This window comes from Bos grunniens, chromosome 8 (assembly GCF_055505025.1).
Source record: "Bos grunniens cultivar Pamir isolate PY7600 chromosome 8, Bosgru_T2T1.0, whole genome shotgun sequence".
Classification (NCBI taxonomy): Eukaryota; Metazoa; Chordata; class Mammalia; order Artiodactyla; family Bovidae; genus Bos; species Bos grunniens.
Window position 1 is genome coordinate 78823388 of NC_141172.1, and position 15017 is coordinate 78838404.

General features: G+C 41.6%; 1 protein-coding gene across 9 annotated transcripts in view; it reads left to right on the forward strand.

Annotated features, from left to right (window-relative positions):
- Positions 1-4871: 4871 nt before the first annotated feature.
- Positions 4872-15017, forward strand: part of NAA35 (N-alpha-acetyltransferase 35, NatC auxiliary subunit) — an 88392-nt gene continuing 78246 nt past the window's right edge. For 3 of the 9 annotated variants that reach the window (XR_015170163.1, XM_086416857.1, XM_086416861.1), the window contains exons 1-2: positions 4872-4980; positions 5832-5960. Coding sequence is in view for 3 of the 9 variants with exons in the window: in XM_086416857.1 (XP_086272983.1) it covers positions 5837-5960 (124 nt within the window). In the remaining 6 variants the exon portion in view is untranslated. Of the gene's footprint in view, positions 5112-5831; positions 5961-15017 lie in introns of all 9 variants that reach the window. The other 6 variants (XM_086416863.1, XM_086416858.1, XM_086416860.1 and 3 more) reach the window with 2 other exon arrangements.

Consider the following 15017-nt stretch of genomic DNA (forward strand, 5'->3'; position numbering starts at 1 on the left):
GCCAACAACCACCAGACTGAAGAAGTTTCTCAAATAAAAGACAGAGACTGAAAAAAATTAGAAAAAAATACAGTATGTAGGGAGAAGAGAAAATTATTTATGTTATGAGATATGCTAGCTGCTGCTAAGTCACTTCAGTCATGTCCGACTCTGTGCAACCCCATAGACGGCAGCCCACTAGGCTCCCCTGTCCCTGGGATTCTCTAGGCAAGAATACTGGAGTGAGTTGCCATTTCCTTCTCAAATTATGAGATATGAGAAGATACTATATATGTGGAAGACAGTATTATAAGAAAATTTAGGAAACAAAAAAGACCTCTTAGAAAAGCATCTCACATTTCCTCATTATTAATACAAAGAAAGAAAATTAAAGGCATCAACTACTCACATTTTAAATTTATTTATTGAGTACAGTTGGTTTACAATGCTGTGTTAGTTTCTTCTATACAACAGTGATTCTGTTATACACATATATACATTCTTTTTCATATTATTTTCCTTTATGGTTTATCACAAGATATTGAATATAGTTTCCTGTGCTCTACAGTAGAACCTTGTTGTTTATCCCTTCTATATACAATAGCTTGCATCTGCTAATCCCAAACTCACAATCCATCCTTCTCTACCCCTCACCCCTTGCTAACCACAAGCCTGTTCTCTATGTCTGTGAGTCTGTTTCTGTTTTTTGGATAAGTACTTTTGTGTCATATTTTAAATTCCATAGATAAGTGATGTCATGTGATATTTGTCTTTCTCTGATTTTGCTTATTATGATAATCTCTGGGTCCATCTATATTGCTGCAAATGGCATTATTTCATTCTTTTTTATGGCTGAGTAATAGTCCATGTGTGTTTATACCACTCAGTTGGGTCCACCTCTTTGCAACCCTAAGGACTGTAGCCTGCCAGGCTCCTCCGTCCATGGGATTTACCAGGCAAGAGTACTGGAGTGGGTTGTCATTTCCTTCTCCAAATATGTAGTCTACTTAATGTGTAAAATGCTTATTTTTCAACTTTATGAAGCATATGGATATCATTATAAGTTAAACGTCTCTTTTCAGGGAAAATGTTTTTAAAGCAGAGGGATAATTAGAACTCGTGAAAATAAATTTGAATTTCAAGTAAATTACATTTTAGTGAAGAAATTAAGAAAATCCTGTTTCATTTGGTTACTTTGTTCTGCTGATTTTTCTTTTCTTTTTAACTCTTTGTTTCAAGTTATTTTGGAAGCAGTCTAATTTTGAAAATTTGGTGTTTTGTTTCAGGTTTTTTATGTGCTATATTGGTGCTTGTCACAATCTACAGATAATACTGAATAACTCAGATGAAGTTAGTTCACACTTTTCTACATTTCTTATGGCTTCTGTGAAGGACTGGAAAAGGTCAGTTTTCATTCCAATCCCAAAGAAAGGCAATGCCAAAGAATGCTCAAACAACTGCACAATTGCACTCATCTCACACACTGCTGCTGCTGCCACCGCTAAGTCACTTCAATCGTGTCCGACTCTGTGCGACCCCATAGACAGCAGCCACCAGGCTCCCCTGTCCCTGGGATTCTCCAGGCAAGAACACTGGAGTGGGTTGCCATTTCCTTCTCCAATGCATGAAAGTGAAAAGTGAAAGTGAAGTCGCTTGTCGTGTCTGACTCCTAGCGACCCCATGGACTGCAGCCCACCAGGCTCCTCCGTCCATGGGATTTTCCAGGGATTTTCCAGGCAAGAGTACTGGAGAGGGGTGCCATTGCCTTCTCCGATCTCACATGCTAGTAATGCTCAAAATTCTCCAAGGCAAGCTTCAGCAATATGTGAACTGTGAACTTCCAGATGTTCAAGCTGGTTTTAGAAAAGGCAGAGGAACCAGAGATCAAATTGCCAACACTCAGTGGATCATAAAAAAAGCAAGAGAGTTTTAGAAAAACATCTATTTCTTCTTTACTGACTATGCCAAAGCCTTTGACTGTGTGGGTCACAATAAACTGTGGGAAATTCTGAAAGAGATGGGAATACCACACCACCTGACCTGCCTCTTGAGAAACCTGTATGCAGGTCAGGAAGCAACAGTTAAAACTGGACATGGAACAACAGACTGGTTGCAAATAGGAAAAGGAGTACATCAAGGCTGTATATTGTCACCCTGCTTATTTAACTTCTATGCAGAGTACATCATGAGAAACGCTGGGCTGGAGGAAGCACAAGTTGGAGTCAAGATTGCCGGGAGAAATATCAATAACCTCAGATATGCAGATGACACCACCCTTATGGCAGAAAGTGAAGAAGAACTAAAGAGTCTCTTGATGAAAGTGAAAGAGGAGAGTGAAAAAGTTGGCTTAAAACTCAGCATTCAGAAAACTAAGATCATGGCATCCGGTCCCATCACTTCATGGGAAATAGATGGGGAAACAGTGGAAACAATGGCTGACTTTATTTTGGGGGGCTCCAAAAATCACTGCAGATGGTGATTGCAGCCATGAAATTAAAAGACGTTTACTCCTTGGAAGGAAAGTTTTGACCAACCTAGACAGCATATTCAAAAGCAGAGACATTACTTAGTCAACAAAGGTCCATCTAGTCCAGGTTATGGTTTTTCCAGTGGTCATGTAGGGATGTGAGAGTTGGACTATGAGGAAAGCTGAGTGCTGAAGAATTGATCATTTTGAACTGTGGTGTTGAAGCTGACTCTTAAGAGTCCCTTGGACAGCAAGGAGATCCAACTAATCCATCCTAAAGGAGATCTGGGTGTTCACTGGAAGGACTGATGTTGAAGCTGAAACTCCAATATTTTCGCCACCTGATGCGAAGAGCTGACTCATTTGAAAAGACCCTGATGTTGGGAAAGATTGAAGGCTGGAGGAGAAGGGGACGACAGAGGATGAGATGGTTAGATGGCATCACCGACTCAATGGACATGAGTTTGGGTAAACTCTGGGAGTTGGTGAGGGACTGGGAGGCCTGGCATGCTGTGGTTCATGGGGTTGCAAAGAGTCAGACACGACTGAGCGACTGACCTGAACTGAAATAACTGTAAAGATCATCAGATGTTTTTGGAGAAACAATATAAATTTCTGTTTTATTATAATTCTTTTCTATATTCTCATCCTCAGTGTATTTAGTGAGTACCCATTATATGTCAACCACAGCTTTTAATGGTAGGGATACACCTTTATTCAAAATAGGCAAAGCTCTTGCCCTTATTCTATATTAGACACAAAGATGGATTTTTTTGTTTTTAAAATCTACTTTATTGAGGCTTGATTTGCACAAAGTAAAATGCACATGTTGTAAGTGTGTACTTCAATGAGCTTTTACAAGTGAATTCAGCCATATTACCACCATCATAATCAAGATACAGAATGTTTCCAACACCTCACATCACCTAAAGTTAAGTCGCTCAGTCGTGTCCGACTCTTTGCGACCCCATGGACTGTAGCCTACCAGGCTCCTCCGTCCATGGGATTCTCCATGGCAAGAATACTGGAGTGGGTTGCCATTTCCTTCTCCAGGGAAATCAAATCAAATCACCTAGCCCTATTCCAATTAATCCCTCCTTGATACCCACCTCCACTTATGATGCTCACTGTTCTGTTTTGTCATGATGGATTACATGTCTCTTCTAGAATTTTATATAAATGCAATCATACTGTGTTGCTCATATTCTGATATCCTTTGCTCACAATAATGTTTTCTGAGATTCATATATTTGCATGTTAAGTAGTCATTCTTGTTTGTCACTAATTACTATTCATTATATGGATAATTACATATCATTGTATGGGTATACCACAATTTGTTTTTCCAGTCATCAGTTGATGAACATTGGAGCTGCTTCCAGTTTTTGATCATTAAAAATAAAGCTGTGAAAATTAATGTACAAATTTTTGCATGGGCACATTTTCATTCCTAATTAAATACCTAGGAGTGGAATTGCTGGATCATGTAAATACATGATTAATTTTATAGTAAAAGATGGACTGTTTACCAAAAATTTTGTACCATTTGGGATTCCCATCAGCAATATATGAGAGGTCCTGCTGATCCATATTGTCAACGTTTCTATCATATTTTACATTTTGGCCACCTTAACGGCTGCCTGTGTGTGTGCTCAGTCTTGTCCGACTCTGCAACCCCATGGACTGTAGGCCGCCAGGCTTCTCTGTCCATGTATTTCCAAGACTGGAATATCGGAGTAGGTTGCCATTTCGTCCTCCAGGGGATCTTCCCCACCTAGGGATCAAACTCCCATTTCCTGCATTGGCAGGAGGATATCAGAGCCACCTGGGATTACCTCTTAATGACTAATAGTGGTAAAGTTGTGTTTTGTTTCCTACCCGTTCTAGTCACTAATGTAACCCCACTTTAAAACCGATCATTTTATTAATTTTAGGAAAACGCTAAACCAAAGGTCTAAAAGAAAAAAAACAGCTTGATTCTGCTATTTTGTTTCCATTTTTCCTCTCGAAATCCCCAGACTTTCTAGGAAACATAAAACCGGTGTCAAGCTGCAGAGCTGGGGTCTTCATTCAAGGACCCAACCTCTAGGATCTGCGCACACTTCCATCCTTTCCTCATTCCTTCCTGTCACCTTTCTAAGAATTTCCCAGGTAGCCGTGCGGGGCGAGGAGGGGCGGGCTCTGGGGCCCCCAGGCTCCGCCCCTTGCTTGGAGCCACCCATTACCCAGGATGCGGCCGCAGGGTGGAGAAAGAATGTAGCTTCCGGTCTCGCGATCTGCTCTAATCCCGCGAGAAGAGATGGCCAACGGCCTAATGTTGGCGGTGGCGAGGAAGGGGGTGTGGCCGAGGAGCGCGAAGTCCTCAGGCGTGAGGGAGAGGAGGCGGGGTCGCGCGCACCAGGCGTGCGCATGCGCGCACGAGGCCGGTCGGGCAGGGCGGAGAGGGGAGGGGGCGCCGGCGGCGGCCGAGGAGGTGTCGTTATTTCAGCGGTCTGGACGGTGCGTGGCGGCGCGGGTGGCCACGAGAGAAGTAGGTAGGGACCGCGGTGTGCAGCCATTGAGACTTCCTTCCTCCCGTGCCTTAGAGCCACAGCCCCCTGCGCGTGTGGCGGACCCTGGGGAGGCCAGGTCACCCTGCGGCCCCGGCCCTCCCGCCGCGCTTCAGGTAGGAGCTTCGGGCTTACTCGTGCCCGTTCCCCGCCGAGGCCCTGCCCTTAGCTGGTGTTACCCGGGCGACGACCTGGTACCGGGCGTGCCCGTCCTCGCGCGCGACGACAGCCCTGTCCTTGCTTCCGTGCCCGTGGAGCCGGGGCCCGGCCGGGCTGACCCGTTTGGGGCGGGTCCCCTCTTTAGGTGCTCCCCCTCCCTGGGCCGGCGGTAAGCTCCCTCGCGCAATGCCCCCACCCCCACCCCCGAGACAGGCTGTGCGGGGGTCTGGCCGGCTCAGGAGAGGTTCTCCCTGTGAGCTCCGGGCAGGTGAGGGACCATCTTGACTTGAGTAGTTGCTGCATGGGGTCTTGGACTTCGAGACGGGACCTTGAAGAGTGCCTTGGTTATGTGTGGCCAGTGTTAAAAGTTGGAACTCTGGAGGTGGTTCTTTTTGGGCCGCTGGTGGGATGGTTTGTGATTTTACTTCTCAAGTAGGCACACTGATTAGGAGTCTTGGTAGGTGATGGGCTATTTATTATTAAATGAGCAGCAGCAGTATTAGTTAACGTGAGATTTAATTGCATTAAGGTAGTTTTTCACAGAGCTATCCTCAAACTCAGAAGATCTCTGCTTCAACAGTTTAGTAAGAGTTTCATCCAATACTTAAACATAGTTTGCAAATACTCTTGCCCTGAAAGCTGCATCGTCTCTCTTAACGATAATATTAATTTTATAGGCGTAATGGTTATGAAAGCTTCTGTAGAAGATGATGATTCAGGATGGGAGCTCGGTATACCAGAAAAGATGGAAAAAAGCAACACAAACTGGGTGGACATAACCCAAGATTTTGAAGAAGCTTGTCGAGGTGAGTTTGAATTTTTGAATTAGAAGTTCAAAATTTGGGAAAGGGTATAATAAAAATGTGGATTGTGATCTTTAAACTATCTCAATAAATGGAAAAAATAATCAACATGTAAGTGTGGTTTATTGCGTTACCACACTTATTCATTCTCTATCCTCTGATTTTAACTTTCATTTAAAACCAGTTTTTATAGATATTGCATTAAATACAGATGTTGAGGCAGTTTCATCTGTTAACATTTTCTAACTTTAACAGGTTAGCGTGCACATAGCAATAATTTCAAATTGGAAATACAAATTCTGTCGCCCTAAAGATGGGAGTATTATTGTATATTTGAGGTTTGAAAATAATTGGATCATGTCATTCTCTGCTTGAGATCCTCCAGTGGCTTCCTGTTGCATGTAGAATAAAATTCACACTTGTTCCCTACGGCCTATATGATCTGGTGCTTGCCTCAGACCTTTTGTACCACTGCTCCATTAGGCTCATTATGTTAGTCATGAGGTCCTTATCTCATTAAATACACCAAGGTTGTGTCCATAGGTCTTCAGGTGGCTGGCTCCTTCCTGACCACTTAAATGTTACCATTCCAGTGAGCTCTCAAAACAGCCAACCTAAGCAGATTTATCCCCTCATTCTCTTCTGTCCAACTCCACCCTAGTTGAATCCCAGTTTATTTTCTTTGTAGTACTTATCTACTGTGAGAAACCATCATTTTCAATTATTGTTTACTGTTAGCCTTACCCACTCAAACAATAAGGTCTGTGAGTGCAGAAATTATCCTAGTACACAGAACAGTGCCTGGCACTTAATAAGTTCAGTAAATGCTTATGTATAAATGACTGGAGCGGAAAGAGCCTTGAAGAAGGAGAGAAGGAAAATAAGAGAAAAGAACAAATGGTAGAGGGCTTGAACTTTAAGAGGATGGGATGGGATCAAGAACATTGTAGAGAAATTAACCTCAGAGAATGAATGATAAGATGGTGAAGATTACACGTGTGTTTCTAAGTGGGCAGGGAGGAATGGTGGAGGGATTCACACATGATGGCTTCTATTTTCTTAGTGAACAGAGGGTTGGACTTTTAGTGAAGGTGTGTATTTAGCATAGTGCTCTTAAGAGAAGTAAAGACTTGGAACTGCAGATGAAAGGGAGCCAGGTGAATATAATCAGAGGCATAAATCATGTGCTTACTCTTCAACTGTTTTGAAATACATGTCCAGTTAAAGTACACCTAAGTGAGATAGTGGAAAAAACATTAGACTGAGAGTTGGGTGACTGCACATGTATGTTTGTCTAAGGGAGAGAGAAATGTAAATTACAATGTAGCTTTTGTGCTCAGTGTTCTTCCACTAGTAAGTGGATCCCACCTATAATCTTACACTGATTTTAAGTGATGTGTTTTAGAGGACTATCATTATGAACCTAAATAAGAAGGGTTTTATGAAGTAAATATGGCCTGAGTTACTTCCCTGGTGGCTTAGACAGTAAAGCGTCTGCCTGCAATGCAGGAGACCTCAGTTCAATCCCTGGGTTGGGAAGATACCCTGCAGAAGGAAATGGCAATCCACTCTAGTACTCTTGCCTGGAAAATTCCATGGACTGAGGAGCCTGGTAGGCTACAGTCCATGAGGTCGCAAAGAGTTGGACACAACTGAGTGACTTCACTATCACGTGCCCTGAGTTGGCTGTGAAGGAGTGGTCAAGATTCTGTTAAGTGAATGTGAGGAAATTACTCTAAACTGAGATTTTTATGTTTAAGGAACAGTGAATAACTCTGCTTCTGGGGAGGAACCTTGAGTAGGACATGTGGTTTAATACCTTCTTCAGTGTTGATTGAGAGAGGGTGGCATTTTATTTTGTTACCAGCATCAAACTATCCTATTAATTCCCCCATAATTAGCCCTTGTACTGTCTCAGGTGGCTCAAATGAGAGGTATACTTCTTGCAACTAAAAAGTTGACATAGAATTAAACTTGAGTATGATTTTAGGACTAAAGGCTATTAGCAGTCTTTAGTCCATGGTATTAATAATTTGTTTAACTGTTGCAGTGGCTTCTCTTTGGTAATAGTGTGATGGCATTTGGCTTGACTTTTGTGATTCAGGGGGTGGTAGGGAGTACTGTAAAATACCCTGTCTACTGATGACAGCATTTTTCACGTACGTTTCTACTTATTCTTTTAGTGGCTCTCTAAAATCCTCAAATTCTAACTTTAATTATTTCTTTTATTTCCTATTGGTCAAATGGCACATTCCTACCACATTTCCTATAATTGACATTGAGTCTTTTTTTTCTTTTCCAAAGTATTTTGAATGTATAGTGCCATCACTATTTATGTAATATATGTAATATATCATTTGTCTAAATAACACCTCTGAGCTTTGCTTCTCTGGGAAATCTTGCCTAATTCAAACCATGTCATTTTGTTACCGTAAAGCCTTTGTTCTTTATTTCTATTTTGTTGTCTATACTTAGGCACTTTCTGAATTACAAAGTCACAACTTAGAAATTTCACTTAAACATAAAGATCATAAAAAATACACTGCTGCTGCAGCTTCTGACTGCAAGATTCCTTTCCACACTCGTTCTGGAGAGCCAGCAACCTCTCCTGGAATGATGACACCATCACTCGTCTAGAGCTCAGAGGTAATCCAGAGTCAGCTATCATAACTTTCATTCTTTTTAAATTCTAGTTTAGGAGGATATGGGCCCATCCTCTCACTTATTTTCTTTTCTCTTTGATGACTTAGTTCATTCTTCCATCAATCTTTATAACAGATTTCACTGTTTAGGTTGGCTTCCCTAGTGTCTCAGATGGTAAAGAATCTGCTTGCTATGCAGGAGACCTGCGTTTGATCTCTGGGTTGGGAAGATCCCCTTGAGAAGTAAATGGCAACATACTGCAGTATTTTTGCCTGGAGAATTCCATGGATGGGCAGCCTGGCGGGCTATAGTTAATGGGGTTGTGAAAAGTTGGACACAACTGAACAACTTAACACTTTTACTTTCATCACTGTTCAGGACTCCCCTTATCCATCCAGTTTCTTTAGGTCTTGCCTAGTACTTTCAGAAAACTTGTTGTTTTCGGTTCCCTCATTTAAAATCTAGGATGCTTTGGATGGGAGGGGAAGGAGGGGAGTTTGGGGGAGAATGGATACGTGTATATTTGTGGCTGAGTCTCTTGCTGTTCACCTGAAACTATCACGATGTTGTAAATCGTCTACACCCCAATACAAAATGTTAAAAGAAAAAATCTAGGATGCTTAAGCCTCTTACTTCTCTTTCTGTTCTGTCTTCTCGTACCCAGAACAATATGTTTGTTTGTAAGAATAAATGATATTCTAAGGCCATGTTTCTTCATATCCAGAGACTATCTGGATCTTGTACTTAAAAGTTTGAGAACCTGTGTTATATGTGAGTGATTGCCTGGAACCAGCAGAATTATGAACACAAGCACTGGTACTGTAGCAGTACTTGATTATGTTATCATCTGTTCGGTTTGGAATTTGTTTCTGTAATCTTCTAAACAGTCACAACAAACTGAAAGATTCTGAAAGAGATGGGAATACCAGACCACCTTACCTGCCTCCAAAGAAACCTGTATACAGGTCAAGAAGCAACAGTTAAAACTGGACATGGAACAACAGACTGGTTCAAAATTGGGAAAGGAGTACGTCAAAGCTATATGTTGTCAGCTTGCTTATTTAACTTACATCATGCGAAATATCAGACTGGATGAAGCATAAACCGGAATCAAGATTGCAAGGAGACATACCAATAGCCTCAGATATGTAGATGACACCACCCTTATGGCTGAAAGTGAAGAACTAAAGAGCTTCTTAATGAAAGTTAAAGAGGAGAGTGAAAAAGTTGGCTTAAAACTCAACATTGAAAAAACTAAGGTCATAGAATCCGGTCTATCACTTCATGGCAAATAGATGGGGAAACAATGGAAACAGTGCAGATAGTGACTGCAGCCATGAAATTAAAAGAGGCTTGCTCCTTGGAAGAAACAGACATTACTTTGCCGACAAAGGTCCATGTAGTCAAAGCTATGGTTTTTCCAGTAGTCATGTATGGATGTCAGAGTTGAACCATAAAGAAAGCTGAGTGCCAAAGAATTGATGCTTTTGAACTGTTGTGTTGGAGAAGAGCAGATCCAACCTGTCAATCCTAAAGGAAATCAGTCTTGAATATTCATTGTAAGGACTGATGCTGAAGCTGAAGCTCCAATACTTCGTCCACCTGATGTGAAGAACTGACTCACGAGAAAAGACCCTGATGCTGGGAAAGATAGAAGGCAGGAGAAGAAGAAAACGACAGGATGAGATGGATGGTATCACCAACTTGGACATTAGTTTGAGCAAGCTCCAGGAATTGGTGATGGACAGGAAAGCCTGGTGTGCTGCAGTCCATGGGGTTGCAAAGAGTCAGACACGACTGAGTGACTAAACTGAACTGATTATTTTAAAAAGATTGCCATTGAACTGATTACATAGCATTTAACAATTATTATGAAAGAAGTATAAATTTTTGATAAAACTTTAATGGACTTTCACTCCACTCCCTCAATTCATGAACCCTGGTTTCAGAATCATTATTCTATGTGTTTGCTGCTTGTTGGAACCATTTAATTCTAGGAGAAAAAAGTTGAACAGAAATTCTCCTGGTGAAAGATCAGGGCAGCCTATAAAATATTTCTGAAGTGATTTTGGTTTGGGAAATGAATTATGTTTTCTGTGTTCCATACTATTAAGAATGTGTTTAGTGGTGGGTCATGGGTTTGCTGAGCAGCACTGGTAATTGTGGAGCACTCTTGTTCTCCACCAGGGGTGATTTTTGCCCTGGAGGGGACATTTGCCAACGTCTTGAGACATGCTTGGTTAGTCACATAACCCACTCCAGTATTCTTGCCTGGAAAATTCCATGGACAGAGGAACCTGGCAGGCTGCAATCCATGGGGTCACACAGCGTTGGGTATGACTGAGCACAGCATCACACAGCACAACTAGTGCGTACACATTAAGGATGCGGCTAATCATGTGATGCACAGAATAGCCCCACAGAAAAGTAATTTTTCTGCCCAAAGTACCAACAGTGCCGCTTAGTTCACTCTGTTTAGATTACTTTCAAGAATATTTAGCTATTTAATCTCTGACGTTGGATTTTTTAAAGGAAAGGAGCCTATGGATGTCATAAGACCAACAACTAGCATTTAAATAGCACGCAGTAGAAAGGAATGGGAGCTTTGTTGCATTTTAAAGGCTCTTTTTACTAGATTTCCCTGTTAATCTTGTATTGCGTATCCTGCTTTATGTTAGGAGCCTTGGTCAATAGAAAAGATGTCCTCAGAAGTCACCACTTTCCCCCTTTTAACTGGTTATTTTAGTAATCATGATCCTAAATAGCATGCTTTTATTGCTATTTCTTGATACCCCCATTCCCCTTTGGGCATTGTGGATTTCACACCCCCCCCCATGTAGTTATAGCTATGCAAATATTATTCATAGCTGAGCCAAAAAGTAAAATTGTTCCTTTTCCCTTCCTACCCAGTTCTGTTTTATGCAAAAAGTGTTTGCTCAAAAGATATGTACTTTCATTAATTGTACTTTATGCTCTTCATCAATTGTCTGAATCATCTAACACATTTAGACATCCTATTGTTTTAATTCACCATAAAGAAATTTCTTTTCAAGCCTCTTACTTCTCTCCAGCCTGGATATCTTGTCTTTTATACCTGGTATAATCCTGCTGCTGCTGCTAAGTCACTTCAGTTGTGTCTGACTCTGTGCGACCCCAGAGACGGCAGCCCACCAGGCTCCCCCGTCCCTGGGATTCTCCAGGGAAGAACACTGGACTGGGTTGCCATTTCCTTCTCTAATGCATGAAAGTGAAAAGTGAAAGTGAAGTCACTCAGTCGTGTCTGACTCTTAGCGACCCCATGGACTGCAGCCTACCAGGCTCCTCTGTCCATGGGATTTTCCAGGCAAGAGTCCTGGTGTGGGGTGCCATTGCCTTCTCCAGTATAATCCTGAGATCTTGCTTAATCATCACCCTGGCGTTTGTTACTTTTCTCCCTGGTTTTGATTAGATACCTTTATTATCTTCCTGAGTAAAGCACATGAGAGATACAGTTTTTTGAGGCTCTGAATGTCTGAAATGCCTTTGTTCTCTTCTTCCACTTTATTGATAATACATCTGGGAGTGTGTGAGAATTTTGAGGGCATTGCTCAAATGTCTGATACTCTGATTACTGAACTTTCGTATGTAACCTTTTAGAATCTTCTTTTTGTTTCTCATGTCCAGAGCTTTCACAGTGGTGTGCTTTGTTTGATGACGCTTGAGCGCTTTCACTCTGATTTTTCAGTTCTGGGGAATTTTCTTGGATTACTTTATTTCTTGTTTTTTCCGTATTCATTTTATGGAGTACTTACTTTTTGCAGTTACATGCTCTACCACTGAGCTATAGCCCCTAGTATTTACTTTTTGGATATTGGAAGATCTGTTTATTTAATACTTTGTTGCCTGTTTTCCGTCTCTTTGTAGTTTTCCTCAATGCTATGGAGGAATGTGTTCCCCCTGCCCCCAAATCATGTGTTGAAACCTAATGCCCACACACACTATGGTGGTATTAAGAAGTGGAGCCTTTGGGAGGTACTTAGGTCATCAAAGTGGAACCCACATGACTGGGATTAATACTCCTGAGAAAGAGACACCACAGAGCCTTCCTGGTCCCTTCCACCATATGTTCAGTTCAGTTGCTCAGTCATGTCTGACTCTTTGCGATCCCATGGATTGCAGCATGCCAGGCCTCCCTGTCCATCACCAACTTCCAGAGTTTACTCAAACTCATGTCCGTTGAGTCGGTGGTGCCATCAAGCCATCTCACCCTCTGTTGTCCCCTTGTCCCACCTTCAATCTTCCACAGCATCAGGGTCTTTTCCAGTGAGTCAGTTCTTCACATCAAGTGGCCAAAGTATTGGAGTTTCAGCTTCAGCCTTCCAATGAACATTCAGGACTGATTTCAATTCTTTGACACTCAGCTTTCTTTATAGTCCAACTCTCATATCCATACATGACTATTGGAAAAACCATAGCTTTGAGTAGACGGACCTTTGTTGGCAAAGTAATGTCTCTGCCTTTTAATATGCTGTTTAGGTTGGTCATAGCTTTTCTGCCAAGGAGCAAGCGTCTTTTAATTTCATGGTTGTGGTCACCATCTGCAGTGATTTTGGAGCCCCCCAAAATAAAGTCAGTCACTGTTTCCACTGTTTCCCCATCTCTTTGCCATGAAGTGATGGGACCGGATACCATGATCTTTGTTTCCTGAATGTTGAGCTTTAAGTCAACTTTTTCACTCTCCTCTTTCACTTTCATCAAGAGCCTCTTTAGTTCTTCTTTGCTTTCTGCCATAGGGTGGTGTCATCTGCATATCTGAGGTTATTGAGATTTCTCCCAACAATCTTGATTCCAGCTTGTGCTTCATCCCACCCAGTGTTTCTCATGATGTACTCTGCATATAAGTTGAATAAGCACGGTGACAGTATACAGCCTTGACGTACTCCTCTCCGTATTTGGAACCGGTCTTGTTCCATGTTCAGTTCTAACTGTTGCTTCCTGACCTGCCTACAGATTTCTCAAGAGGCAGGTCAGGTGATCTGATATTCCCATCTCTTAAGAATTTTCCACAGTTTATTGTGATCCACACAGTTAAAGGCTTTGGCATAGTCAATAAAGCAGAAATAGATGTTTTTCTGGAACTGTCTTGCTTTTTTGATGATCCAGTGGATGTTGTCAGTTTGATCTCTGGTTCCTCTGCCTTTTCTAAATCCAGCTTGAACATCTGGAAGTTCACGGTTCACGTACTGTTGAAGCCTGACTTGGAGAATTTTGAGCATTACTTTACTAGCGTGTGAAATGAGTGCCAATTGTGTGGTAGTTTGAGTATCCTTTGGCATTGCCTTTCTTAGGAATTGGAATGAAAACTGACCTTTTCCAGTCCTGTGGCCACTGCTGAGTTTTCCAAATTTGCTGGCATATTGGGTGCAGCACTTTCACAGCATCATCTTTTAGGATTTGAAATAACTCAACTGGAATTCCATCACCTCCACTAGCTTTGTTCGTAGTGATGCTTTCTAAGGCCCACTTGACTTCAAATTCCAGGATGTGGCTTTAGGTGAGTGATCATTCCATCTTGATTATCTGAATCGTGAAGATCTTTTTTGCATAGTTCTTCTGTGTATTCTTGCCACCTCTTCTTAATATGTTCTGCTTCTGTTAGGTCCATACCATTTCTGTCTTTTATCAAGCCCATCTTTGCGTGAAATGTTCCCTTGGTATCTCTTAATTTTCTTGAAGAGATCTCTAGTCTTTCCCATTCTGTTGTTTTCCTCTATTTCTTTGCATTGATTGCTGAGGAAGGCTTTCTTATCTTTCCTTGCTGTTCTTTGGAACTCTGCATTCAAATGGGTATATCTTTCCTGTTCTCCTTTGCCTTTGCTTCTCTACCATGTGAAGTTAAAAAGAAGGCTGTTTAGGAAGTGGGCCCTTTCCAGACACTGAGTCTGCTGGTTCCCTGATTTTGAACTTCCCACAGTTGAGAACCATGAGAAATAAAATTTGTTGTTAATGGGTCACCCAATATATGGTATTTTGGTTATAGCAGCTGAATGGAGTTAAAAGACTTTGAATTTAATTTTTTTTTCCCGCTGTAATGTTTTTAATTTCTACTGTTCCGCCCCCACCCCCCCCGAATATCTCTCTCTCTTTTTTTGAATATCTCTTTTTAAATAAAAGTAAAATTTCCTGGTTTTGTTTCAGGGTTGAACTATTTTATCTCTAAGGATAATAGTATTTCTTTTGAAATTTTGCCTACATAGTGTCTTTCTTCCAACTTGCCTTTTTAAGTTTATTTTCTTGGTTTCTATCTTCTGTGTTAGAGGATTACTTCAGGTATCTGAGAATCCTTTGTTGCCTCAGGGACCAAAAAGCCAACTTGAATTTTTGAGCAGGACTCTTCTGCTGTGCATGTCAATGTCAGGTGATCTGACTTGGTTTTTG